At 55.2% G+C, this 27,889-nt stretch overlaps 1 protein-coding gene across 3 annotated transcripts in view; it reads left to right on the top strand.

Moving 5' to 3' along the window:
• SEMA6B (semaphorin 6B) overlaps positions 1-27,889 on the top strand; it is an 86,649-nt gene that overhangs the window by 15,973 nt on the left and 42,787 nt on the right. Inside the window, exon 1 of one of the 3 annotated variants that reach the window (XM_084614242.1) lies at positions 2,828-3,220. The exons of 1 other annotated variant lie outside the window; for it this stretch is intronic. Coding sequence is in view for 1 of the 2 variants with exons in the window: in XM_084614240.1 (XP_084470366.1) it covers positions 17,935-17,948 (14 nt within the window). In the remaining variant the exon portion in view is untranslated. Of the gene's footprint in view, positions 1-2,827; positions 3,221-17,852; positions 17,949-27,889 lie in introns of those variants that run through there. One more of the 3 variants, XM_084614240.1, reaches the window with a different exon arrangement.

Raw genomic sequence — 27,889 nt, 5'->3', positions numbered from 1 at the left:
GAGGTTTAGATTGGATATTAGGAAAAACTTTTTCACTAAGAGGGTGGTGAAACACTGGAATGCGTTACCTAGGGAGGTGGTAGAATCTCCTTCTTTAGAGGTTTTTAAGGTCAGGCTTGACAAAGCCCTGGCTGGGATGATTTAACTGGGAATTGGTCCTGCTTCGAGCAGGGGGTTGGACTAGATGACCTTCTGGGGTCCCTTCCAACCCTGATATTCTATGATTTCTGGGAAAGGATTTCATAGATTGCACGGTGATCGTCTAGTCTGACCTCCTATCATTTAGCCAGTTTTTAATCCATTTAATGTGTGCCCTGTTAATTTTCTATCACTCTATCAACATGTTATGAGGTACCAAATCAAACGCCTGAGAGAAGTCTAAATATGTTATCGCAACACTATTACCTTTATTAACCAAACTAGTAATGTCATCCAAAAAAGATAACAAATTAGTTTGACAGGATCTGTTTTCCGTAAACCCATGTTGATTTGCATTAGTCACATTATCCTCCTTTAATTTGTTGTTAATCAAGTCCTGTATTAGCCACTCCATTATCTTGCCTGGTATCAATGCCAGGCTGAAAGGTTTATAATTACCCCAGTCATCCCTTTTACCCTTTTTAAAAACTGGCCCAACATTAACTTTCTTCCAGTCTTCTGGAACTTCCCAAGTGCTCCAAGACTTATTGAAAATCAACATTAATGGTCCAGTGACCTCATCGGCCCGCTCTTTTATAACTCTTGGATGCAAGTTGTTTGGACCTGCTGATTTAAAAATATCTGAGTTTAGTGGCTTCCGTTTAACATCCCCTAGAGATACTAGTGGAATGGAAAGAGTGTTATCCTCACCACATGATGAGACTGTATCGTGTTTTTTCTCCAAATACAGAAGAGCAATATTTATCGAACTCCTCTGCCTTTTTTGCCTTGTTGTTGATAATTCTACCATTTCCATCTTAATTTAGCCTTTCAGAGAGTGTGATTTCCCTGAGTTTTACAGTTATGCATGTATTGGACTGAGATCTCTCTTCCACACCATGGCTTGATTGGAAATATTGGGATTGGTCAAACAAGGGATTGAGTGATGGGATTGGTTGGATGAGTCACACGGTATTAGTTTTGTTCTCTGATTGGAGGAGTAGGCAAGTGCTTCTGGGAAAACTCCAGCATGTGACTCAGTGGCACGAATACTGATGCAAAGCCGTACAGACAGGGGCTGCAGCGAATTTGCTGTGCAACGTGACCCTTGCCTGGCACTGGAGCGCCTCTCCGAGGGCAAAGCTTTGCACACTGCCCCAGCCACTACAACAGCCCCCTATTTACTCCCCGCTGGTTGAGTTGCGCCTTTATCTTAGGGGTCCAGGCTGGTGGCTTTTGGTGTGGAATGTCCCAGGTTTGGTCCCTGATCTCCGTTGCATGGTGTTCCTAATGGGAGGTCATTAATGAAAGCCACAGTTGGGGTCTGTACGAGCAGTTGGGAATGACTGCCGTCGGTGACAGCTCAAGGCTCCTTCCAGACTGGATTCCCAGCTCCTGGCAGAGAACAATGAACTATTTCTAGGCCTGCAAGGAAACAATTCACTTTCCAGCACAGGAGCAAAGCCGTAGGCGGGAGGCAGCTTCATGCAGTTGGATTCCTAGAACAATATCCCTTTGTTCCCATGTGGCGTTAGCAGCCAGCAACCTGGCCTGTCCCGGAGCTGCCAGGGCCATCTGAGCACGTCCGCCTTCTCGCATCCGGATGGAAGTACCTAGTCGCCTGGGGCGGTAGGTTCAAGGCCCAGCAGGGTCAATATTATCCTCTGGGTCAATGCATTGCATTCAAGGCAGTTCCCTGCATAGGTGATTTTCATAGAAGACTTCAAAAGCCAAGCAGGAGATTTTACAGAGCGCATTCCAGTTTCTCGCTCCAATTTTATTTGTTCCTTTGAAAATCTCCTTGTCCAAGCTTGTACTCTGTGCAGACATGAGGAGGCCCTGGCACGGTTAGGGGGATTGTCCCCAGTTCTTCTGTCCCTTCCTCTCGCTGTTATATGCTGTCTTCCACCCTAGAGGTGGCTGCATTGCAATGATGGGTGACGTGATTTCTGGGTGTCCTCGAACATCCACAGCTGCTTTGAGATCTTCACCATCTGTCACGCAGCCGGGATTAGACCACTTGAGCTCAAGAAGATTCTCCATATAAGGTATATGACACACAGTGGAACAGTTCAGATTGCACCCAGCAGAGGGCAGTGTGCTAGATCCTACTGGAGGGTGGTACAGTAGCCAGCGCATTACATTACTGTGGACAGAATTCTGTAAGCACTTCAGGATCCTTAAGATAATATTTATTAACACCAGCTGCTCTCCTGTCTAGCGGGCGCGGCACGGGACTTGCCATGGGTAAGGAGCAAGACTCTGGGGTCCATTGCCTCAGGAGATCATTTGCAGGTTCCCCATTCCCACCTTGGCTCTCGAGATTCCTTCGTCTCAGTGTCGTTCACAGTTATTACAAAGCCGGGTGTCGCGTGCCTCACTGGCTGATGTCCCCGTCTGGGGCTTTGATTTCCCTGCAGCCCCTGTCGTGAGCTCCCCCAGTCAGTAATGGAACGGGATCTGACAGCTCACGGGGCAGACGCCAAGTTCAAAGCCTTTGAAGTGGCGGCTGCGAAATATAGATCTAGATCTGTGGTGTGCCCCGGAACGGAGACCTCGGAGCGTTGGCTCCTGGGGGAGGCTGGCTTGGCCTGGCGGGGCTGCAGCGTGGGAAGGACTAGCGGTGCCTGGCGTCGCGGAGAACTCCTCGTTGTTAATACACCCCAGCTCATCGGAATAACAACAACCATCTCCCGACCTAGTTAACAAGCCTGTCTTACATTGGCACGTACCTTTTCATCAGATAATATCAGTGTTTTGCAAGCAATGCATGCACGGATGACGCTGCTGGAATGCAACCATCTCAGGTGTGGGGCAGGAACTGCCAGGCCGCCCACAGGGGACAGTGTTTTGGGCAAGCCTGCTGCTCTTGCCATGGGGTCTTTGTTGTTCCAGAGAGGAGCTGGGCTGATGAAGTCTGTGGTCACCTGCCAACCTGGCATTAAGCTGTCGCTTTTCCTGGTCCCACTTGCTTCCTGGTCGCCCTAACCCACTAAAGATGGGGCTGAGCTGGGGCAGCCTGGATCCAAACTGCAGCAGCATTTGGTAGCCAAGCGCTCGGCTGATTGTGCCCTGGTGCCAGGTACGTTCCAGTCTCTTGATGCCAGTTTGGGACAAAGCTGGGGAGGGGGATGGGATGGGGGAAGCCCTGGCAGGGCAATTCCAGTCGCTTGGCTTGGTTGGTGAGTTGCTTGGTTATCTGTGTTGTTTTGGGCAGGGCTGGTTTCCAGTCGGTTTAGAGCGATGGCCTTGGGGCTGGGGATGCTGCTGTGTGCCGAATGCTGCCTGCTTCATGCTAGGGACAGGTTTGCACACGCGTGTGCGTACACACACATGCTGTGCTACCCTGTTATTTTCGACACGCTGACTCGAAGCAAGCTAGCACAGGTATGTCCCCTTGAGCTAGTATTTCCGCCTCTGGCTGGCAGTGCAGGCCTGCCCTTGTCTCTCTGGGTCTCGCTTCCCCACCTGTATAATGGGTAGAATAGCCCTGTCCAGCTCCTAAAGGGGAATCCAGTGAAGACTGTGAGGCACCCAGAGGCGCAGCGATGGGGCCATAGATGGACAGTGCCCTGCCGGTGCCAGCATAAAGCCGTTTGTCTCCCTCCTTAACCCCGCGTGCCCTGATCCAGCCGCCTCGCTCGTCCCGCCAGGCAGGAGCTGCACCGGGGGCTTTGCTGCTGTTTAATATTCTTCCAGCTGCTCGGTCGAGGTGGTGGATCAGGTGACTCGGCGGTCGGGGCCTGGCGCAGGTGACGGGAGGTCCTCTAGAGCTCCTCCAGCAAAGCCGACAGCACCTTTGTCCTCGCTCCCCTCCCATTTGGGTCTCCATCCTTTCACCCAGCCCCGGGCTGTTTTCAAGAGCTCCGGTGGATCCTTCATCTGACTTAACTACGAATAAGTTTTTTGGAAGTGTCGAATTAAAGGGGACTTTTTCCTACCCAGAGCCCAGCAGCCAGGCAGGACATGGTGCAGGGGAGACTAAAGAAGAAATAAAAACATCAGCAAAATAAATGGTAGGCTTCAGAGTAGCAGTCGTGTTAGTCTGTTGTTAAATAAATAAATGTTATTAGGGCTTCAAATAGTGAAAAGGATGAAGAGCAGCATATTGTCTCTGGTTCTCTCTCCCGGCCTGCTTCCCCCCCCCCCCCCCACCTTTCTCATCCTTGGATTGGTTTCTTAAAGTTTCTGGTTGCTTGTTCGCTCTTGTAGAGTTTCCTGTTAGCTCTGTATTTGTGTAGGCTGGTTTGTTATTGTAGGGTTGCCACAGAGTGCTTGGGGCCGTGGGCACGGTTTTGTTATCATAGGGTCAGTTGTCAGCACTGGGGCTGTCAGGCTGGTTTGTTGTTCCCGAGTGCTGGGTCTGGGTCGGCTGGTTTGTTATTGTAGGGTTCCCTGGGAGCTGGGTTCCAGAGTGGAATTGTTTGGGAACACAGCGTTGCTTGTTACCTTAGAGCTGCGCTCCACTGTGGGGTCCCTCGTGTTGCTCTGTTGTAGGGTTTCTCCGGGGATGACAGGAAAATAAATTGGAGGCGAGTTCTCATACGGACCCACCTTTCCCCCATCTGTGGCTTTCCCAGCCGCTCGCTCCCACTTGTCTAAAGGAAAATGCAGGATCCAGAAGGAAGCAGGGTGGAAATTAAGCAAAGGGAGGGCTAATGCTGCAGGAATTTGAATGGAATTTCTTTCCACGCAGGGATATTTATTAACACATCGGCCAGACTGGCCCGAGGCGGCGAGACACGGAAATGCTTCCACAACGGAGCCGGAAGAGTACTTAAAGGAGACAAATACTGGGGATGCAGCCCAGCCCTGGGTTCTCTCCCCGGCCTCCAGAGAAGGAGGAGCCTGTCCTGGTGGTCAGAGCAGGGGGGCTGGGAATCGGGACTCCTGGGTCCTCTTCCAAGCCTCAGCAGAGGAGCGTAGCCTAGTGGTTAAAGTGGAGCGGCTAGGGAGTCCGGACTCCTGGGTTCCGCTCCCCAGCGGGAGTATGGCCTGGGGATTTGAAGCGGGGGAGAAGCTGGATGGCAGAACTCCTGGAGCAGCTCCCCACTTGCCTTCTCTGCAGCAGCCGCCTTGTTCTCCTCCCCTCCTTGGGGACCTTGTTAATTCATTGTTCAGTGGCTAGCTCCTCTCTTCAGAGCCCGGCACTCTGCTCCCTGTGCCAGCTCTGGCCTTCGCCAGCCCCTTCCATCTCTTCGCCCACCCTATGGGACAGGGGGAATAAGACCCAGACCGAACCCCGGTGGATCCTCAGAACCAACCCTCCAGGAAGGAGTGGGGAGGGGAAAGGCCAGGTGCCAGGACTGCAGGCTGTGTTACAGACACTCCCCAGGAAGTGAGTCAGAACCATCCTCCTCATTTCAGGGAAAGGTAAACTGAGGCACTGAGGGGTGGAGTGATGTCACCAGGGCATGGGCAGCTGAGCTGTGAATGACACCAGGAGTTCTAGCTGGGCAGATGTAGGTGTCAGTGCAACGCGGGTGTGCAATGCTCCCACAGCATCCCAGGAGTGTCCTGTCCCCCATGTCTGGGGGCGAGGACTCTGCGGGGTGCATGGCGGCAGGGAATCTGGGCCGGTGCTTTTACAGAGGGGGAAATCTAAGGCAGGGAGAAGTGAAGCAACCTGTTCATGCCTGTAGTGAGAGAGTTGGAAATAGAACCCAGGAATCCTGGCTCCCAGTCCCCTGCTCTAACCAGTAGGCCTAGCATATAATCCCTGCGAGAAGTAGACCGCTGAGCCCATCATTACAGGTGTCTCCGTCATTCATGTGAAAGGAAGCCAGGCTGCGTTTATAAGCCATCCGCTCCCCCCGTGTGCCCACCCCTCACCTCCCCGAGCCAGTCGCTCGGGCCCCTTCCCCCGCTCAGCCCTGTTAATTGTACGCTCGGTTTAAATGACACTTTAATTTCCTTGAAATCATTCCCTGAGCTCTGCAAGGATTTTTTTGTTCCCCCTAATTGCAACTCACCGTGGTTGGATTCTCAATCCCCCCCACCCCGCCGCAAACCTGCCCAATTTCCCAACAGTGAAAGACGGTAATTAAAATTAATTAGCCACGGAGCCGGCTGCATCCAGCGAGCTGCTAGGCGGGGAGATCGAGCGGCCTCCTGAATTATTTACGGGCCCTGCCACGGAGCCGATTGAGGACCTGTTGCTGCCTGGGCTGGAACCTCAGCCTCGGGCTCATGAATTATAGACCGCCGAGCGTGGCAGCACTGGGGCTGGTGGGCGATGGACGGGCGGGGGCCCAGGGCGGAGCGGTATGTCCTGGGCTTGGGGCAGAGAGAGCGGCGTCCCCTGGAGGGGAGGGTTCTTGCGGTGGGGAAGGGAGGAGAGGTGTTCTGGGGGGAGCAGTGTGCACTGGGCGTGAGCTTTGCAGCCCAGCCCCCTCCTGTCCCTGCCCAGCAGCATGCAGAGGAGTCACTCGGGGCGTCATCGGTGTGATGAGCGGCCAGTCCCCTGAGCGAGGGGCAGCACCTGGGATCCTTCTGCTGGGCCGATAGCAAGGACCTGGTGCAGTGGGGAGCCCCCCCTTTATATCCCCGTCCTCCTCAGGACCAGCTGTGGGCCAGGATCCCCTGCAGCATGGGCTGGTGGGCAGGTGGCGGTGTGGGCAGGGGACTCCACTTCCCACAGTGCTTTGTTCTGTGGGAGGGCCACCATGCGGGCAGGGCCAAGGCGCTGGGGAGCCAAACCCCACACCCAGTAATGGCCCCGTAAAGACTCACCTGGGAACGGGCTTCTCGTACGGCTGCTTTGTGTTTATCTTCGGTGCAAGTTCATGATGCTTCCTCCATGCAAATTGATCCTTAATATGCAGATTGATGTGTATTTAATATGCAAATTGGCATGCAGCTCTGGCAGGCTGCCAAGGCCTCCCTCCGCGCCGTGCCGCAAGGACTGGGCAGCCCCTGGCATGGAGAGCGAACCTACTGCTTGCCGGCCTCCGGCTTAGTAACCAGGGGCCCTGGCCTGGGGCAGGCCCTGGCTCCTTTCTGCTGCTCTGAGGACCTAAGGGGGCTAATCCAGCCCTGGGGGAATAACCCTGGGCCACAGGGGTCTCTGGGTAGCAGATTGGCGTATCAGGGGACCCTTCTCTGTTCATGTCCCCTGTACCCTGGTTGCAAAGTTACTGCAGCGTGCAGGGCTGTTACAGTCTAATACTCTAGTATTACAGTAGTGGGGGTGAAATGGTGCCGGGGGGGGGCTCTGTTGGAAAGGGGTGGGGCATCTTGCCCCCCTATTCCAGAGAGCATCCGGGAGCCATTTCAAACCCACTGGGCCCCTATCGAGTAATGCTAGCAACCCCTGACCTGAATCCCAAGGGTCCCCAAGGGCGATGGGTGAGAGGCGCCAGTTGGGGAGGTGGGACTGGGACCCTGGCTTTGCCTGAGTTTGGAGAGGGTGGGGGTGTCCACCTACCAATGTAATGCAGCCACCTCTGGGGCAGCGCCTGGCAGAGGAGGGCACAGGGACACTTCACAACTGCCAAGCGCAGAAAGTGAGGAAGAAGGCTATATCCAATAGACACCATGGCAAAGTGTGCCTAGAAGGGAATCACCTGAGATGGACAGGACACCTGGGTTCCCCCCTTCCCCCCATCCCAGTTTCATTCTTGGTGGAGGAAGGCAGGCCGCGGGATGTGATTAATGTTTTATACCATGCCTGACAAGTGTGTGGGGGGGGGAGGGACTGCAGAGGGGTGTCCTATAAACAGCAGCGGTAAGTGGATCCTGTAATCGGATGCGTGGGTCCCTGGCTCCTGGGGCTGTCTGGCCTGGGAGCTGGGTCATTCGATCCAGCCGGGAAGTGTCAGAGGAGAACTGGCTACATGCTGTGTTTGCAGGCCCTCCGCCCGAGCCGGCCCCCTTTTGGACACAGCCCATGGTGTTAATGAGCTGCCTGGGCCATGGGCCGCCACGGGTGGGAGGCGGGAGCCCGGTAGGGCGGCTCCGGGGAGTCATGCTTCCCAGCCCCCTGCCCGAGTGGGGCGAAGCTGTTCTCTGAGTCACGGAGCAGCTAATCTAGGCTCCCCGCCCCCCACTGTCTCCCTGCTTTTGGGGGGATGCTCCTCTGAGCCACTGAGCAGCGTCACTCCAGGCCTGATCCCAGAGCCCGCTGTGACCCCTTCAGTTTAGGGAAGGGGCATCCCCAGCCTGCCTGGCATCGGGGTACTCTGCATCTGTTAGGACCCTGGCCATCCTGGGGTTCATAGCCCTCCGTTGTAGGGGGGAGAAAGCAGTAAGGCTTGATTGGAGGGGAGGTCGTATGGCTCACCCTGCCAGCTGGTTGGGGTGACATTCCCACCCTCCCAGCATGAGAGCAGCTGCTTCCTGGCCCTGCCATCTGACCCGTCCCTTGACGGCAGGGCCGAGTCCGGGCGAAACGGAAACCTCTGAGCCCGACCCTCCCTCCCTTTGCTGCCGAGGCCTTGAACCGGGCACCTAGTTCCCGTGACAGAAGCAGCTGGGCCCCAGGCTCCCCTCAGGATTGTTAGCACCTTGTGGGGGCTGGCAGGATCGCTGTGGTGGGGGAGGCCCCATGGCCGGCTCCCTTGTCTAAGTGCGGGGGGGCGGGCTGGTTGTCCTCTCCCCACTGGAAAGCTCCCATGATAGAGTCTCCATGAGGCTCCCTTCATAGAGAATCCCCCAGGTTCTTCCCTGGGGAGATTTACCCCCTTGAGGGAAATTGGGGGCTATTGGACCCAAATCCCTCCCCCCCCCCCCCGGCCCCGGCACCATCCCTAAACAAACCCTGATATATTGCCAGGTGGTTATAGTAACATACCACCCATTGCTCATGTGTAGTCCCCTTCATCCAAGGATCCCAAAGCACCGCATGGCCATTATTTAATTAAGCTTCAGTCCGTCATTAGCTCTGTTATGCAAATTGGGAGACCAGGAGGCTAACGGGACTTGCCCAAGGTCACAGAATGAAACAGTGGCACAGCCAGGACTAGAACCCAGGTGTCCTGTCTCTCCCCCTCATTCGACCACCCGGCCACTTTCGCAACCCAGAAACGACTTCCGCGGGCTACGCACACCCTGAGCTTTGCCTGGCACAGTTGTGGTGACGTTCCTGCATCTTTACATGTGCGATAAATAGTATCGGAGGCTTGCGCTGCGTAGGGCCTGTCACTCTGGAAGATCTCTGCGTGATTTACGGACGGTAGTGTGTAGAAATCCCTTCACCGCCGTGGAAATGCAGCCACGGCTGGGGTGAAATGCAGCAGCTTTTTAACAGAGCACAGCAACGCTGCAGAAGTGACATTCTTGTCAGTTCACCTAGCTGGCTATGTGCCTACCCACTCTCTCGTGCTCGCTTTTTCTGTACAGTGTCTCTTTCAGCTCCTGTAAGTGTGTACTTTCAGCTATTCATTATGCGAACATTTACTTTTGGTGCTTATAAGGGACTCATTTGCATACATAATTGCTGCCTCTCTGTCGTGATTTGTGCTGATTTCTTTACCAGGTAACTCATGCCAATAAAAAGAACAGGAGGACTTGTGGCCCCTTAGAGACTAACAAATTTATTTGAGCATAAGCTTTTGTGAGCTACAGCTCACTTCATCGGATGCCAATAAGCAAGTTACCCTAATCCTCAAATACAATCCGTATGAAAAGAGAAGTCCTTTAGATATTTAGATAATATGTCAGAGCCCCCGGATATGGTTTTGAATAGCGTGTCTGCCGTCGGATGGCTCCTCAGTAACCAGTGTATCTTTGGCGGATGGCTTTGAAGTCTGTTCTTGGTGCGGCTGGAAGATTTCACATGATTACAGAGCACGTTGGGTTTTAAGGAACGAGATGCTCTTCAGGCCCGTGCGCCTGCGTGTGTTCTCTCTCCTTTTTCTTTTTTTCATGGTTTTTCTATTTTGAGGCGGAGTGGATAAAAATGTCATCTCCCTAGAATGGATAGAAAATTAGCCAAGGCTTAGTCATCGTCATGCCCGGCTTCTAATCACGGCTGTAGATCAGGAGGGAAATAGACACATCGGCCGGTTCGCCGCCGAGTAGCAGCGGTAAGTTACTGCTGGTCGCAACGCGCCTATGGCTAAAAAAGGTTACGGGTGATGAGCCGTTAGAGGCAAAGCCAAGCTTTTAAAAGCCACTCTCGGCTGCAACTTGGCCTGCAGGTCATATCGCCGTCTAAATCTCCGGCTCAGTAATGGAGCTGCTCCCATCTCCCTCCGGATCGTTTACCCTCCTGGGCTGTGGTCCCGTTTCTCCCGAGCCAGTCCCCTGGGGGCATTTTCGCTTCTAAAAGGAGCGAGAGGAGGTTGGCAGCGCACGCGTCTATAATAATGTCGAGGGCTTCCTCGCTGCTGCCTGCGTTCCCCCGGCTGCCGTGCAAGCTGCCGCCACGTGGAGATGGAGAACCGGGCAGCAGCCGTCGTGGGCGCGCAGGGTTTTTACACGCGGCTGGCAGTGCCGGGGGGATAGCAGCTGTTTGAAATGGGTGGCGGGCAGGCCATTCTCTGCGAGGGCACTTCGGCCTGGCATGGGTGCTGAAGGGAAGATTTTACTGATGCAAGGGTGATAAGGGGGGGGGGGGCTTTAGAAGAGGGAGCATCCAAAGATCAGAACAGAACTCAGGAGTCCTGACTCTAACCTCTAGACCCCACTCCCTATCCAGAGCTAGGAATAGAACCCAGGCGTCCTGACTCCCAAGCCCCCCCTGCTGTAACCACTAGGCCCTACTCTCCACCCAGAACTGAGAATAGACACCAGGAGTCCTGATTCAGAGCTCTCTGGTCTGTCCACTAGCCCAGGGATCTGGGGTCACTCCCGTAACGTTATATTTTTTTAATCAGGGAGCTCACACCAAGTGTGTGTAGGGGTGGATGTCATTTTCTTCCTGCTCCCTGCTGTCACCTGCCCCCAGGGAACATCCCTGTCTGGAGGCCCCATTAGAGCGAGGCGGCTTTCTCAATCCCCCATTGTTAGACCCTCCCAGGCCAGGGGCCTCTGTGGGACAGGGTCCGTGGTAATCCTATTCCTCAATGGAAGGCAAATTCCTCCGACGTCACCGCGGGAATAAAAATCAAACCCGTTTCTGTGCAATGCTGACAGCTGCCATTAGCGCCGGGTCCGGTTACACGGTGACATCAGCGCTACCTTGCCACCTGCCGTGGTGCGAGGGGCCCGGGCGCATCTCCTGGCTCCCTTTCCAGCTGGAACCGAGTGACAGCTGATCAGCTGGGGCCTCCCCCAGGGGTCTCCCCCCCCCCCCAGGCAGCCCACGCCTGCCTCTGGGCATGCAAACAGTTTGGCCTTTTGTGGGAAAGAGCTGCCTCCTATGAGCGCTTGGGAGGGGAATCAGTAGGGGGGGAAGGCCATACTAGGAGGCAGGAGGGCACCTCACCTGATTCCTTCGCCCCCTCCTGCTCTAACCAATAGACATGCTACCCCTTGCCCCTGGCCTGGGAATGGGAGCCAGGAGTTCTGATACCCATCCCCCTTGCTCTGACCACTCAGTGAAATCCAGGGCCATGCCACCTCCTGTCGCTAACCCACTAGACCACACTCCCCTCCTACCTCCAAAGAATAGAACCCAGGAGTCCTGACTCCAGCTCTCACTCCCCTCCCAAGGCTGGCATTGCAGGGAAGAGTAATAACTTTCCCAATAAAGCCAGCCCACAAGGCGCTCGTGAGCGGCCCGCGGAGCTCAGGTGGGGGGAGCGGTACGCTGCCTTGTTGATTTAAGGAGTCGTGAATCAAATCTCCTGGCTAGCACTCACTTAGCCCTGATATTAAATCTAAACACATTCCCTGGTCTAGACAGGATCAGCAGCAAGCGGCAGGGCCTTTGGAAGCTGCCAGGGTTGGGCTGATCGCCTGGCCCAGCCGGGAGTTTGAGTGCCCCTGTGTCTGGCGGGGAGAGGAGGGTTCTTGTTCAAAGAGCAGAGAGGAAGCAGCGTGATCGCCAGGTACTGGGCTGGGCACTGCCCCTGCCCTTTGCCCAGTGTCCAGCTAGCCATGATCTGGGCTGGGCACTGCCCCTGCACCTTGCCCAGAGGTGACAGTAGCCTTAGCTGGCACATGACGTTTCAGCCCGCTCTGGAGAAATGATGAATCGGGGCTGGTCTACATGAGAAGATCAGATCGGCACAGCGACATCGCTCAGGGCTGTGCAAAATCTATCCCCCTGAGTGACATAGTTAAGCCAATTCAAGTCCCCGGATAGGCAGCACTGGGTCGACAAAAGAATTCTTCCATCCACCTGGCTCCCGCCTCTTGGGGAGGTGGATAACTACAGCGAGGGGAGACCCCCTCGTGTCGGGGTGGGTAGAGTCTACGCTGGGCCCAACTGGCCGGTTGACAGGGGTAAAGGAGGGGCTAGCTGCTAAAGGAGCCGGCGCATTTGACTCAGACGACAAAGAAATCTCCGTGTGTGAATCAGCCTCTTAATGGAAGCACCTGCCCCCTGGACACAGCGCCTGGGAGGGGGCGTGGCCCGCTTGCATCACATGCTGGCCTGGGTACCTCCTAAAAGCAGGGGCTCCTCAGCTGATAGTCCCCCGTCAATAACCCCTAGCTCCTTTCCCCCAGAGATCTCCAAGCGCTTTACAAAGGCGGGAGAGATCATTATCCCCTATACGACAAACAGAGAAATTGAGACACAGGGAGAGGAAAAATGACTTGACCAAGGGCAAGCGCCAAGTTAGTGCCAGAGCCAGGAGCAGGCCCAGCTTCTGGATCCCCAGTCTGTCTCCTGTCTGCTGGGCCCGGCTGCTGCAGCACCCTCTGACACATGCACAGAGCCAGCCGCGCTGATGACATGGTGCTGAACTGGAAGGGGGTGATTTCTTAGGTATCGATTTTCAATAGGTTTTGACAGAGATGGAACATCGCCCAGCCAGGGAGAGGGACTCTGGCTGCCTAATGGCTTAAGGGTGAAGGAGGGACATGGGCAGCTCCCTGTGTGAAAGGCGACAGTTAAAAATACATGAGTCTAGGATGGGTGGGGGGGAGGGAGTCCTCTGATAAATGGCAATAAATAGACCCAATTTTGGAAGTTCAATTTACTCTGGTTTTTATTTCTTCTTCCTAGCAATGGGTGTTACGGGAGGTTTGGAAGCAGGGCCAGATCCTCAGATGATGCAAATTAGCACAGTGCTTGCACTGATTTACACCACCGGAGGATCTGGCCCAGAAAGTTTCCAGTAGTGCCTGGGGCCCTAATCCTAGACCCAGGTCCATTGTGCTAGGCATTGTATAAATAAGGAAGAATACTTCCTTCTCTGGTAGCAGTTTCTGTGTGAGGCTCTGGTCTCAAAGCACTTTACGGACAGGGATGGACCAAGGCTTCTGGCTCTACCCTGTGGCAAGGAACGGTTGCCATCCCCATTTCACAGATGGGGAAACTGAGGCACAAAGTAGGGTAGTGACTTGGCCAAGGTTGCATGTTGAGTCGGGCCATCTCTGTGCAGCAAAAGCTATACACAGACTAGCCCACCTGACCTAGCTTGAATCCAGCTAGTGAGAGTAACAATAGCGGTGAGAACATGCTGGCCTGGTAGAACGAGCCTGGCCCAGGCCCCGGGTATGTAGTTGGGAGAATTAGCCCTGCACACGGCTGCTGTGCCACTGTTAAAGCAGTTGCTGTACTCCACCCCAGAGGTGGCTGCATTCCACTGATGGAGGTGAAGTGATTCCTTCACGTACACTGTTTGAAAGGCATTTTGGGGTCCTGGGGGGTGAAAAGTGCATTGCCAGGGAGAGGAGATGTTTGCTCTGAAATTGCTGTCGGGCTGGTAGTATCATGTCTCTGGATCCTGTTGGGATCAAAAGCCAAACAACAGAGGCCAGCCCCGGAGGGAGTTCCCGGGGCCCCAGCCCCAAGCTGGGATCCCACTTTGTGAGGGCGTTTGCCAAGAAAGGCATGCAGGCGGCGCCGGGGGCTCCTGTCATTTACCCATTTAAACCGGGTGTGCCGGGCAGATGTGGCCTATGGGGCGGCGTGACGGGTCCCTCTGCTCTGGGGCCAGCCCCATGACCTTTCTCCCAGGGCTGTCACTCACCCGCTCTCGCCCGCCCCCATCCCTCCCCACTTCCTCCTCTCCCCATGCCTCCCTGCTAGGGCCCGTAGAGGGGTGTGCAGGGGGGGCTTGCGGTAACGAGGCCGCCAGCTCTCTCTGCCCGTGGCCAGCTAACCGGGAGAACAGGCACGGCTCCCGATCGGAATTCAATTGGGCACTCAATAAGGAGCGGGTGAGCCAAGCAGCCCCCATTAAACACCCTGCAGTTAATTAGTGTCACTGGTAAACACCGAGTCAGCTAATTGATACTTGGTGCTGGCCTAGCTAACCTCAGCAGAGCTGGCTTCCCAGCTGCAGGGCTGGGGGCAGATCATGGTGCTGAGCAGGGCTGATGGGGGAGGGGGGTCTCTGTGCCCCCCCGCCCCCCGAGATTGCCCCTCCGCTGGTGTATGTGCCACAGCGACCTTGGCAGGGTGGAATTGGAGCTGCTGAAATGTGGGTGCCGATGTCCCCCCAGTGGTGGAGATCTTACGGGGGGGGGGGGTGAAACGTTTGACCCAAATGGCTACTGCTCTGGGGGGCTTTGGTTGTTGGGCGCCTGACCGGAGACACCTGAAAGGTGCCAGGTGCGGCCCCGCCAACGTCACCCCCAGCTTTGGGGGCCGACTCCGCCCCAGATCTCTTGCTGAGCAGCCAGAAAATGGCAGGAGCCAAAGGGAGCAGCTATCAGGCTTAACAGGGCCAGTTTCTGGAGCACCTGCTTATGTGGCCCATCTCCCTCAGAAGTACCCCAAGCACACTGCTGTCCACACATGCACAGAGAGAGAGACACACACACACAGCTTGAGAAAGAGAGAGAGAGACACACACACACACACAGAGCTAGAGAGAGACGCACACCTGCAAACACACAAAGCTACAGACAGACATAGACAGCCTTGCATGCAGTTATCGAGACATCCATGCGCACACACGGCTAAAGACACACACACAGCGCTGTATACGCGTGCGCACACACGACACATAGTTATGTACACACAGAGCTATAGACACACAAACACACACAGCCGGATTTTCAAAGCCACCTAGGGAATTAGCCCGGGAAGTTCCATTATTTCTAGCCAGCTTTGCAAATCGCCTTGGTAACGGCTCCTTTTGTGGTGTCAATTCACTGGCTCGGTCCAGCACTGGCTCTACCTAAACAGCCAAAGGGCAGGAGGGGGAAACTGAGGCACACAGCAAGGAAGTCTTTTGCCCAAGGTCCCCCCCCGGTCGGTGGCAGAGCTGAGGGGAGAACCCAGGTCTCCACCTGGTGCCCTGTCCACTAGACCATACTGCCCTACAGCACATACTGTCTTCACACTGCACCCACAGGTGGGCGCTCATAGAAGTGGTAGAAGGTGTGGTAGAAGACCTAGATGGGCAGAGGCTAGGCCTGCCCTGGAGGGACAGGTGATGTGACTGGAGTTGAGACTCCAGGCTAGATCCTCCCCACTGGATCGCCATGGGAGTCAGTGGGTCTGTATCTGACACCTGGTGCTCTTTCCAGTGCAGGCTTTCCCCCATAGACGTTGCCCCTCCAGGGAACACCAACCCTGGCAGAGCCCTATGTCGTTCCTTCCTAGAGAGGCTTGTGGTGGCTGCAGAGACAGCGTGGTCTAGTGGCGAGAGCATTGCTTCCTGCTCTGTTGCTGACTCGCTGGCTGACCTCGGATAAGTCATTTCCCCATGCCGTGCCTCAGTTTACCTACCTGCACGATGGGTTTAATGACACTTGCCTGCCTTGCGTGGGGGATCGTGACACTTCTCGGGCCAGTCCCGTGGGGTGCTGTGCACCCCTCATTCCCGTTATCCTTGTGGGATTCAGGCCCTTCACTAGTGGCTGCCTGCCAGGTGCTTTGAGATCCTCGGATGGAGGGAGCTAGAGGAGGTCGGAGCACATCCATTCCCTGCCTGCCTCCCTAGCGCTTGGGGCGACCTGCAGAACGCACCCCCGAGGAGCGGGGAGAGCTCCTTGCGTTGGCTTGCCATCCCTGACACGCAGCTGCCATGAACAAACCCGAGCCCTCCCCATCTCTCCACAGTTGCCTTTGGGACCCAGCCGAGCTGGGAATAGGTCCCTCTCCAAATGGGTTCGGCCATTCACAGGCTGTTTTTTCTCAGCTCTTCTCTGTTTTTCTCTCTCTCTTTCTCTTCTTCTTTCCCCTCCCCTCTGGCCCCTTTTCACAGTCTCTCCTTTCTTTGCCTAGACAATCCGAGGCATTAACGTCTCGCTCGAGGCTCACGTTACCCCTCTCCGTCCTATTCTCCTGCATTAAAGTGGGGCCCGTATTCCCAGCCCAGCCATTGCAAGAGCTTCACAGGACACCCCCAGGGGGGCCGGGGGGGGGCTTTTCCAGGCCCAGACAGCATTACAGCCCTTCCCGCCAGGCTCTGGGCTGTTGTTCTGGTTGAAATTTGCAGTGGCTCCGAGGGACGGACGTGAGACCACATGTCCTTGCTGAACTCCCCACGGTTCCCTCCCCAGAGCACAGCTAGGGGGCGCTAGATGAGACGGCAGTTTAAGGCGGTGTCACATTAGCAGGGCTCGTGCTCCCTGGTGGGTTGCAGGTTCCCATCCCAGCTGAGCCCTGGGTTCTTCTGAGCTAAGTATGTTGAGTTCTGGGCAGCTTGCATGGAGGCCTTTGCAGCCAGGTCTGGTCCGGTCTGACATTGTAGGATTCCCCGGGAGGGTAAAGCTGCCCATGCCACTGGTAAGATCTTTGCCTTGCAACCTGAGTTATTGTAACGGGTTTGCTCAGCAGGGCAGGGCACCCCATGCTGGCCTGTTAAAGGTAAGGTTGCTCAGGAGAGCTTTGCTCTGCACCCTGATTGATGATACAGGCTTATGTTCATTTGTTATGGTAGGGTTGTTCCTTAGGGCTAGCCCCTGCAGGCAGCTCTGTGAATATGGTGGGGTCGCCCTTTGATTTGCAGCATTTTGCTGGTGGAGACAAGCAATGGTGTGGGGTTGTGCTTGCTGGAAGAGAGAAGGAAAAATAAAACTGCACAGACTTCACAACTGGATCAAAAGAAATCGTGTTAGGGCTGGTATGAATCTCCTCGACATCGCTGTTCCCTGTTTAATAAAGGGCTGGGAGAAAATCCCAGGGGTTTGCTGGGCTGGCGGCTCCGGCGGCGGGAGTAGGAGCGATCTAATTAAGCAGAGCCCATGGAGCATTGTGCACATGCAGGGCTGTTGGAGGGGGACATGATTTACCCAGACTGGAGGAAGCTACCGACACAGACGCACACAAAAGGCTTATTTGCAAGGTCACTGGATTGCTGCGGTGCAAGAGGGTGGGAAGCATGTGAGTGGATAAAGATCAGGCTTGAACATGGAAGAGGAGGAGGCGGCGGTGGGATGGGGGTTGGCCAGCCATTGGAATCTGCATTAGGAAGGAGGGAGGTGACGGGCGGTTGGGCTTTAAAACCTGGCTGGGTAATTTTTATGACTGTTAATAACATTTTGTGGCTGTGTGAGCCAAGGCAATGAGAAGGGGAATCAAACCGCATGCTTCAGAGCTCAGGCAGGCCGCTGTGGGGGAGTGGTCAGGAAGGAATCTGCTCTCCAGTCTCCCCCCTCCCCCTCCCGCAGCATTGCCAGGGGGCTATATGGGGAGGAGGGAAGAGCCTATCTCCCTCGGAAGCATCAGTGGGGGAAAGTACTGAAGGTGGGATGCTGAACCCATGGGCTGAGCCAGTGTGGAGGCTTCTATGTTCCCAAAGTCAGCGTTGCCTAGCTCTTTAAGAGAAGAGACGAAGGAAGGAAATGAACAGGAAGAGGTAAACTGTGATGAGGGGGATCCCTGGTTTTCCGGTAGAGATCTGGTATATCGAGGGGGCATATGATGGCCCCGTATCCTTCCGTCTGTGAAGACGGGCTGCCCAGGGGCTTGATCTTATGCTGGGGGGATCTCAGCCATCCCGGCTGAAAACGCTGGGAGAAGGCCTTGGGGAGCTATCCTGTAGGAGACCGGGGAAGGGCTTGTGAGTTAAATGTAGGCTCTAAGAAGCCTGTTGTGGTTTTGTTTTCTATGTAACCATTTGTTCCCGCTATTGTGACTTTCCCTCCTTGGAATCTCTGGTCGTTGAGAAGAAACGGACTCTTGTTTTCACTCGAAATAGATCTGCGGGCTGGGTGTGAAGTGGAGTGGTGATCCCGGGTCCGCTGGCGTGTCCTGTCCTTTGGGAGCGGTGGGTATGAGGGCTCGGTGAGCGTCTGGTGGAGCGGGATGGGACGCTCGGAGGGCTCGGGGCCTGGGGTGCGACTGGACAGAGAGAGACAGGGCTGGGAGGCCGTGCGGGTGTCGCCAGAGGCTGGTGGAGTCAGGGGGGCACAGCGGGCACAAACAAGACGTCCTCGCGCTAAGGGCTCATGGGAGCGAGGTGCCTCCCGACCCTGTGTACCCCCAGGGAGCCTCCCGGGATGAAGGGGGGCAGCTGGTTCAGCGCCAGCTACCAAGTGTGCGCCCTCCTCTTGGCCGGTGTGTTCAATGCACGACCTGCACTCCGTACACGTTGGTGAGCTCTTCTGGCCTGTCACCCATCCCGTTCCCCCGCGTTTGGCCGGCGCCGTGTGTCGCACGTGCACGCTCGTGCCAATCCTGGGTGCACCCGGGCACTCTGTGCTCTTGTGCATTTGGGGCAGTGCTCTGTGAGGTGCCCCCCCGTGCCCGTGCGTCCGCATAGCTGGTGCCTTCTGCGTCCCTTCGTGGGTGTGGCCTGCACACACACTCCTGTGTTTTGCAGGCATGGTGTGAGTCTGTGGTGCACACGTTCCTGCACACGCGCGGCACGGCCCTTTCCGTGTGCAAACTCCCCCCGGCACCTTGCCAGGCTGCCTTAAGCCAGACAGGAAATGAAGACTAGCTGAAGAATGGGGCCAGAGACGGAAGGAAGGATGGGGGAGAAGTGGTGCTGGGAAGGAAGGAGCGTGGAGTGGGGGAGACGAGAAGATTTAAGTGCGCACTAATTCCGAGCAGAAGCTCTCGTTTGGGTAACGAGGAGTCTCAGGCAGCTAGTAAAAGGCTGCAGGTAAATGAAAAGACGGCTGCAGTTTCTCCTGGGGGGCCCATTGAGAGGGGCCAATAATTCAGCACAGGTGGCAAAGGCCGGGAATGGCCACCCTGGGGGAGACACTGAGCCTTTAATTATTGCAATTAAATTGATACTGGCTTTGTTTAAAAACGGCCCAGGCAAAGAACTAGTCTCCGGGCTGGGGTCCTGGGGGAGCAGGTGGCTCTCCAGCTTGGACATGGCAGAGCTGCGGGGAGCAGCCCGGAGCTCCAATTCTTTCCCAGCCGTAGCCACTCCCAGGGTCTGTCTGGGAGCCAGGAGGGACCCGCTGAGCAGGGGGCAGCCAGAGAAGCCACCCGGCAGCTAAGCAGTCAGGAGAGAGGGACAGACAGGGACCCCGCAGGGGGTAACAAGCCAGCGACATGGTCACAGAGGTGGGGCTTGGCCATCTAACAGCGAAGGGTCGCCTTGTGGTTATGGCCCTGGGCTAGGAGGCAGGAGTCCTGGGTTCAGTTCCCAGTTCCCTGGGTGACCTTGGTCACATCACTTAGCCTCTGTTCCCCACTACAATGGGGCTTCCTTCCGCTCATTGGTGATCCTTGCTGGGTGTCTGTGCAGCGGCCGAGTTTGAGCAGGGCCTCTTGGTGTGACGGTAAGACAGGTAACACCACCACTGATTGTGCGGGTGGAAAGATGTAGATGATGCGGGACTGGTTTGAGAACGGCCAGGTTGTCTGTGTGAATGCGTTGCCTATAAATGAGTCTGAGTGTGAGAGAGAGGCTGTGTGTGTGTGTGTGTGTGTGTGTGTGAGAGAGAGAGAAAGCTCAGCTCACCTGCTGTTGCCGTATCTCTATCCGCTCCGAAAGGTTTGGCGTCTTTCCCAGACTGCTGAGCCCCACTCTGAACTGGTGGAGGGGGCGGCTCCCTCTTGCCCTGGTCCCTGCGGGTGCCCTGCAAATCGTGCGCCAGGCAGTCAGAGACGCCAGGGAAAACGGGAGGGAGGGCAGGGAATGGACGGGCCAACGGGGGGCTGCTCGGCCCCTGCCCACCCCGGGGGGAGGGGGGTTTTGTGCCTATTGTGGCGGAGGGGCGGCCGAGCCAGATTTGAGCGGCCTTGCGACCTGGCTCACGAGGCCACTCGTCCAGCGAGTGCCGTTCTCTCGGGTCGTGGGCAGATCAGCTCCGGCTGAGGCTCGCTTTGCCATCCCCGACAGAGCAGGGCCTGCTGCTTGGGATGGGAATTTACTGCTGGGATGTGTCGGGGAGGGAATGTCACTGCTGGGTATTTTTCCCCTTCTTTCGATTTCTTTCCTTCCATCTCTCCCCCTCCGTATTAAAAAGCCAGGGCTCAAAGTGTGTGTTGGCCCAGGGCTCAATGATGGGCTAACCCGGCCCTGTCTGTTCCTCTCCTTTGCTGGGTCATTACACAGACGAGGTGCTGACAAACCGGGTTCCGGTGCTCATGGAAATCCCTGGGGATGGGATCAACTTGGCCGGGTGATGGAGCGGGACATGACTTACACGACAGCCACAGAAAGGGATGTGTGCGGGGAGAGCAGACCTCCCGGTGCCCTCCCAAATATGCGTGTGCACGTGGAATACACTCACCGTCCACTCCCAAAATACGCACCCGTGTCTGGAGTACATTTACTAAAGTACACCGGAGTGCATATGCAGTGCCCCCGCCAGATACCCCTGAAATACTTCTGTATGTGGAAGATGTCGATGAAGTGCCCCCGTACACAGACCATCTATGGCAGTTGCATGCCTGCGCACACGAGACGCCCACCAAATGCACAAGTTTGCCTGGGAAGTACCCGCAACACAGCCAGGTGTCCACTAAGCATAGCCACCCAGAGAGTGCACACCCCACGTGTGGGTGCACAAAACACGTGCACAAGCATGCACAAGCGTGCACAGAATATTAAACTGACGCAGTCGATGAGTGTGCGTCGAAAACCTGCCAGACATGCTAACTGAGCTCACAAGCGTGCATTGAGCACACCCCCACGTTCCCTGAGTGTGCACATGGTGCTTTGAAGCTGTACCCGCAGAACACACACATGTGCCCCCCCAATGTCGGAGTGTGCACTAACGCACCCCCCTTGCACACTCACAGAGCATATGTATGTGTAAATGACCCCGAGCACCACAAATCACAGGCCCACACACGCAAAGACAAACGGCAAGGCCGTGTGGGTTGGCTGATCTCAGTTATACTGGTGTAAATCCGGAGTAACTCACAGTACTTGCCGGGTAGCATTAACCAAAGTGCACTCTGGGACTTTCAGTGCACTGCAGCAGGGTCCACACGGTGCGTTGGTCCATGGCAAGCTAGTGCTCTGTAGATTCATACCCTGCCTTGCCACACGATAATGATCTGTGTAGACAAGCCCTCAGTTAATGACTTCTAGGTTATTCCTGTTTTCAACTAGTGTGAGATCAGAATCCCTGAGTGTAGGCAGAGCCGCTCCCCGAATGGCCTGTTCTCAGCAGCTGGTCAGCTAAGCTTGGGCGGGATCGATGCTGCAGACCCAGGCAAGTCTCTTTCATCCATCTCCTCCTGCCCCTGATGAGGACAGTTAGAGAGTTTCTCCTCCACTCTGCAGATCTAATCAGCCTGGAGGAGGAACTGGCTGCATCATGGCTGATGGGACTCCCTGACAGATCACTGAACAGCAGCGAGGTATCTGTCTGCCATCTCACACCCTTCTAACGAGCTCATTAATTAAAGGCTGATTTCCCTGTCAACAGAACCCCCACCGTCCCACACATGCAACACCCCCCCCACCACTTCCTCCACCTCTCAGATCCCCCATCCCTCTGATTTAGAAATTAACCAAGCTGCCAGTCTCTGATTCCGCAGGCAGCCGAGTGTGGCGTTCCTGTCGGGCTTTCCAAAAGCGGAGGGGGTGGAGAGCAAAGAGACCGGTGCTTGGGTGACTTTCAAGCCAAGGTGTCTATTCCGAGGCGGCTCTGTCCGCCAGCCCTTCATGCTCATGGCTACGTTCCCTGGCGCCTGGCAATTGCAAGCCCCCAGCTCCGCGCTGGTTCTGTTTATTCACACACCTACCCCGTGTTTACCCTCCCTGGCTCCACGCTGCCCAGCCTCGCTCAACGGGACACGTGCCAAGCCTGGCTGTCTTCTGGTTACAAGAAAAGGAGTAGTCCTCCTTTTCTTTTTGCCAATACAGACTAACACGGCTGCTGCTCTGAAACCTCTCTTCTGGTTGGATCTCATGTGCTAAGCAGGGTGGCGATGGCGTCTGGCCTTGGGTCTGGAGGCCTCTGAGCAAAACCTCTCCCGCTGGGAATCCGTGCTGATCTCAGCGCTAAGGAGGGTGCCATGCTGCAGGCGGTGGGGTGGATGGCTCAGTAGGGGGCGCTCTGCCCTGTGAGTCGGCTGGCCCTAATGCAGAGGTAGGGGGCGCTGTGCTGCACGGGGCGGGCGGAGTCATTGTGCAATAAGACTCCAGTCCCTAGTGAGGCTGTGCCTCATGTCATTCAGTCTCTCTCACACACGCACACGCGCATGTGCAGTTACACATATGCACTCGCACACACAGTCACGCCTTCCCCCGCTCCGGTCTCCGAGCGCCTCTCTAGGCAGAAAGGAGGGATTTGGGGTTAAGGAGACCTGGGTTTGATTCCTAGCTCAGCCACCCATTTGCTGGGTGACCCTGGGCAAGTCACTTAACCTCCTTGTACGTCAGTTCCCATCTGTAACATGGGCCCAGCCATCCTTCCTTTGTCTGCTCAGACTCTGAGCTCTTCTCTCTCCTATGTGTGTGCACAGCAGCTGGCAGTGGGGCCCTGATCTTGGCTAGGGGCTCGTCTGGGGCAAGGGGAGATGCCGTGGGGGTGCCGGTCCGGATCCCGTGGCGGAGGAGACGAGAGGAGGCTCTAAGCAGGGTGGGCGTCTCGCACACACAACTTGCGTTGCTCACGTGCCCGGAGAAAGCTGGCAGCAGGGTGTCTTGAAATCCCTCTGCCCGGGCGCTTTGTGTGGCGTGTCTGCTGGGGGCACCTGAGAGCTGCTCAGTTCCATTTCCACAGGTCACCCGACAGCCATCAGAGGGGAGCGGAGTTCCCCTGGGGCTGGGCTGGCACCAGTGACCTAGAGGCAAAAAGCTGTCTCACCGTGACCCAGAGCCATCCTGCCCCCTGCACCTATAGAAGTGCCCTGCCTGGGCAGATCAGGCTCTGGGCCTCCAGGGACGGCCAAGCCGCCAAGCCGTGGTGAGCCAAGAGCAGTTGCCCCAGCTGAGAGAGATCCATATGTGTACCCCCTGGGGAGGGCAGATTTGGACAGGAACCTGGCCCCTCTCTATGCACGCCTCTCCAGGGGCCTCCCTCCATTGCAGGAACCTTCCATTGCAATGTCAATTTCTCACACACACACACACACACACACTCAGTACAGCCTGCTCACATTCCAGACTAGAGGGGGTGTGTGTGTGTGTGTGTAAAGGACAGCACTACCTGTCAGGTACTAAAGGGGGTGGATCAGACGTGAGAGGGAAGAGGGAACTGGAGAAGGAGTGACTCATTGCTAGTGGGTTGTGTTATGTAAGGGGGCAACGGGCGCTGTGTGGAAGGTGTGGGGTGTTTTGCGTGGGATGTGTTTATGTGAGGCATGAATTGAGTGTCCATTTGAATTGAGTGTGTGTGTGTGTTACATGAGGCTAAACAAGGCATGCATGTTGTGTTATGGGAGGCATTAAGTCTTGTGGGGGTGTTTTGAGTTGTTTCGGACGGAGTGTGTTTGTGGTGTGTGAGGCATGGGCGTTGTGTTATGTTTTTCTGGGTTTATCGAGTGGGGTGTGTTTGCATGGCAGGTGGGAGGGTTGTGTATATTGGGTTGGGAAGGTTGAATATATATTGGGCTGGAGTGGGGGTTGTGTATATTGGGTTGGGAAGGTTGAATATATATTGGGCTAGAGTAGGGGTTGTGTATATTGGGCCAGGGTGGGACTCTACGGGGCTGTGTGTATTGGGTTGTGGAGAGGGAGTTGTGTGTATGTTGGGCTGGGGGTGGGGAGGTTGTGTGTAGTCGGGTTGGGTGTTGTGGGGTGAACATGTTGAGCTGAGGTGGGTAGGGGGTGGGTGTTGCGTTGTGTGTGTTGGCCTGGGGTGGGGGTTGTGTTCCCTAGAAGGCTGTTTGCCCCGGCGAGACCCCTCACTGGGTGCTGATGCACCCCTGGGTGTGTGTGACCCCCATCTCCCCAGTGCAGGTGCTCGGCCAGGGGAGGGGCTGGCTGTGCCTGATCCAAGCCCCCTCCCCCACTGCACAGGGAGAACACAGGATCAGGGCCCTGGGGCCAATGCTCCCTTCATCTCCTCAGCTCCTTTCTTCTCCGGGTGCTTCGAAATCCATCCGCTTCCCTCCCTCCCGAACCGCAGCCGCTAATGAACTGCACGGCCTGTTTGCCAAGCCGATTTCAAAGGGGTGATGCAGGGAAAGGAATCTGGTAAAGACACGGGGAAGAGATGCCGCCAGCCTTTAGTGCCCAGACCCAGAGCTTTCATGGACCTCCCTGCCCCCTTTGGCTGCTCAAAGGGAGCTGGGCAGTTTGGCAGGAGTGTGTGAGACACTGTATGTGTGTGAGGGGAGGGGGTCCATGTGCGAATGTGAGCAGGAGTGCACATGCTGTGCGCACCTGTGAGCGGGTGTGCGAGTGTGCATGAGAATGTGTGAGTTTGTGCGTGTGAATGTAGGCGTGGGAGAGTGGGGGGGTGCGTGTAGGTGTGCGCACGTGTGCATAGTTGTGGGTGCGCGTGGGTGTGTACACGTCTGTGACCGTGTGTGCATGTGTGCAAATGTGTGTCTGCGAGAAAGTGCTTGTGCATGAACACGCATGTCAGTGCAGGTATCCATGGGTGAGTGTGTGAGAGAATGTGGGGGTGCAAATGTGTGTGAGTGAGAGTTTATGTGCATGCATGTGAAAAGTGAATGTGCCTGAGTGTGAGTGTGTGTGCAAGTAGGTGTGTGAGCGTGTATCTGACACCAGCGCTGCTTCAATAGCTGCTTTAATGAGTCAGATCGGCTTTCAAGTAGGCAGCAGCTTTGCTCCACCTCGCTCTGACCCACCGGCAGGTGCTTTCCCCTGTGGAGAATGTCCCCGAGCTCCTGCCCCTGGCTCTTCAGCAGGGCGTAGCTCCCACTTGCTCTGTTCTTGCGGCTGGTGCTGCCCCGCCTCCCAAAGCATCCCCCATCAGGGAGCCTCTGTGCTCACGCCCCCCGGGCTGGGCAGAGCCAGAATCACAGGTGGGGCAGTGATCTGAGCAGAGGGCCGGGCGCCAGGCGGTCCTGAGTTCTAAACCCTGAAACTCCCCGTTCCGGGCACGAGAGGGGAATTCAGCCGCTCCAGCTCATTCGGATCTTGGCCTCCCGGCTAACAGGCCCCATCAACCGCTCAATGGCAGAGGCTTCTGGGTGCCGTACAGAAACAGAGACCATAGTGGACCACAAGCTAAATATGAGTCAACAGTGTAACACTGTTGCAAAAAAAGTGAACCTCATTCTGGGATGTATTAGCAGGAGTGTTGTCAGCAGGACGCGAGAAGTAATTCTTCCGCTCTGCTCCGTGCTGATTAGGCCTCAGCTGGAGTGTTGTGTCCAGTTCTGGGCACTACATTTCAGGAAAGATGTGGACAAATTGGAGAAAGTCCAGAGGAGAGCAACAAAAATGATGAAAAGTCTAGAAAACATGAGCTGTGAGGGAAGCTTTGAAAAACTGGGTTTGTTTCGTCTGGAGAAGAGAAGACTGAGAGGGGACATGAGAACAGTTTTCAAGTACATAAAAGGTTGTTACAAGGAGGAGGGAGAAAAATTGTTCTTCTTAACCTCTGAGGAGAGGACAAGAAGCAATGGGCTTAAATTGCAGCAAGGGAGGTTGAGGTTGGACATTAGGAAAAGCTTCCTAACAGTCAGGGTGGTTAAGCACTGGAATAAATTGCCTAGGGAGGTTGTGGAATCTCCGTAATTGGGAATTTTTAAGAGCAGGTTAGACAAACACCTGTCAGGGATGGTCTAGATAATACTTAGTCCTGCCATGAGCGCAGGAGACTGGACTAGACGACTTCTCGAGGTCCCTTCCAGTCCTGTGATTCTGTTAAAAGCTGATGGGGCCTGCTAGATACCAGACTGAGAACAGCTACACGCTCCAAGCAGCCACCAGACGCGACTGGCATTCATGCCCAAGGTGCGTTTGAACTGGTGAGCCAGAGACAAAAGGCTCCATAGCCCCCAGAAGCAGTGGGAAAAGGCTGAAATTTTCCCAGCTCCAGATGTTGGCTATTTGAGCGTCACGTGGAAACAATCATAAGCTGGCAAGGGCTCAACGGTTTGGCACGGAGTTATTTCTGGGGCAGCTTTTGTATTTCTACAAATGCCATCGGAGCATCTCGCGCTATTAGAAAGCTCCACGTTTTCACTCCTTTTTTTATCCTCTTCAGAATAATAACCCCTTGGAAACATGAGTCTGAAATCTCTTTGTATTCCCCAATTCTCAGTTTGTTTCTTCTTCTACTTTGCTGGTTTGTTCGGGTAGGGTTGCTCCTAAATTCTGGGCCCTGCGTCCTGGTTTGTTGGTATAGAATAGCTCAAGAACAGCTGCACTCTGCATCCCGTTGCTTGGACGATCTGTGTTCTGAGTCCTAGTTTACCACTGTCCGGCTGCACAGAGCAGAGGGGCTCTGCGTTGTTATTGCAGAATTGTAATGATGTCCAGGCACCTGTCAGTTAGTTAGTTTTTTTTAATGGAAATTTTTTTTAAAAAAAGAGCAGCTGAAGCTGTGTCTTTGTGGTGGTGGCGGGGGAGAAATTCACATCCTGAATTGCACAGACTTTGCAAAGAGACAGAAGATGAAAACAAGGCAGGTCAGACCTCGTGCCAGGCCATCTCTTTTTAAGTTGTTACTTAAACTTTGAGATGCGGTCGTGATAACAAAGGGGGAAATAATTGGCATGCAAATGAAGCACCATGGTTTTTATGGCGCTGGGAGCTGCGTTGTGAATTCCACTGGGGATTCGTTCACATGTTTTTATGTTTAAAGTCAACCCTGGACGCTTTGGAGAATTAATTCAGTTTCTTTTACAGCCCTGGGTACATCAAAATGGTATGTAAAAATATACCGCACTGTGTCACCCTCCATCTGACAGCTCGTAATTCCCCCTTTGTAAAACATTAAAGAGGATCTGCAATCCGAAACGAAAGCCTAGCAGCCTGAGCATGGCTGGGGGAAGTGAATCTGACGCTCTAGAGTGCTTAGGGATGACTAGTATCTGAGCACCTCATAATGTATTCATCGTGTGACATAGGGCAGTGTTGTTGTCCCCATGTTACACAAGGGAAACTGAGGCACAGTGGGAGCCTATTGACTTGAGGCCAGGCCCCAGTGCCTTTGCTACTTCCACTCTGCAGGGTAGGTGAGTAGGGGGGACAGGTCACAGTTCAACATACCCATTCCCAGAGGAGCATGCCAGCTCTGAATCAATGCAGCTGTAAGGGCTTCAAGTGTGGAGGATGGGCAGGGGTGGCATTTAAAACCCCACAGTGTAGACATACCATGAGTGACTTGCCCAAGGTCACAGAGACAGTCTGGGGCAGAGCAGGGACTTGAACCCAGGTCTCCCTAGTCCGGAGAGCTGCCCTAACCACTGGACCACCTTCCCTTCCCGTGAGTATTACACGAAAAACATCCT

The sequence above is a fragment of the Lepidochelys olivacea genome (genome assembly GCF_965140295.1).
Source record: "Lepidochelys olivacea isolate rLepOli2 genome assembly, chromosome: 25".
In the NCBI taxonomy this organism is placed as follows: Eukaryota; Metazoa; Chordata; order Testudines; family Cheloniidae; genus Lepidochelys; species Lepidochelys olivacea.
The sequence above is the reverse complement of the archived record's forward strand: the minus strand, read 5'-3'. Positions and strand labels throughout refer to the sequence as shown.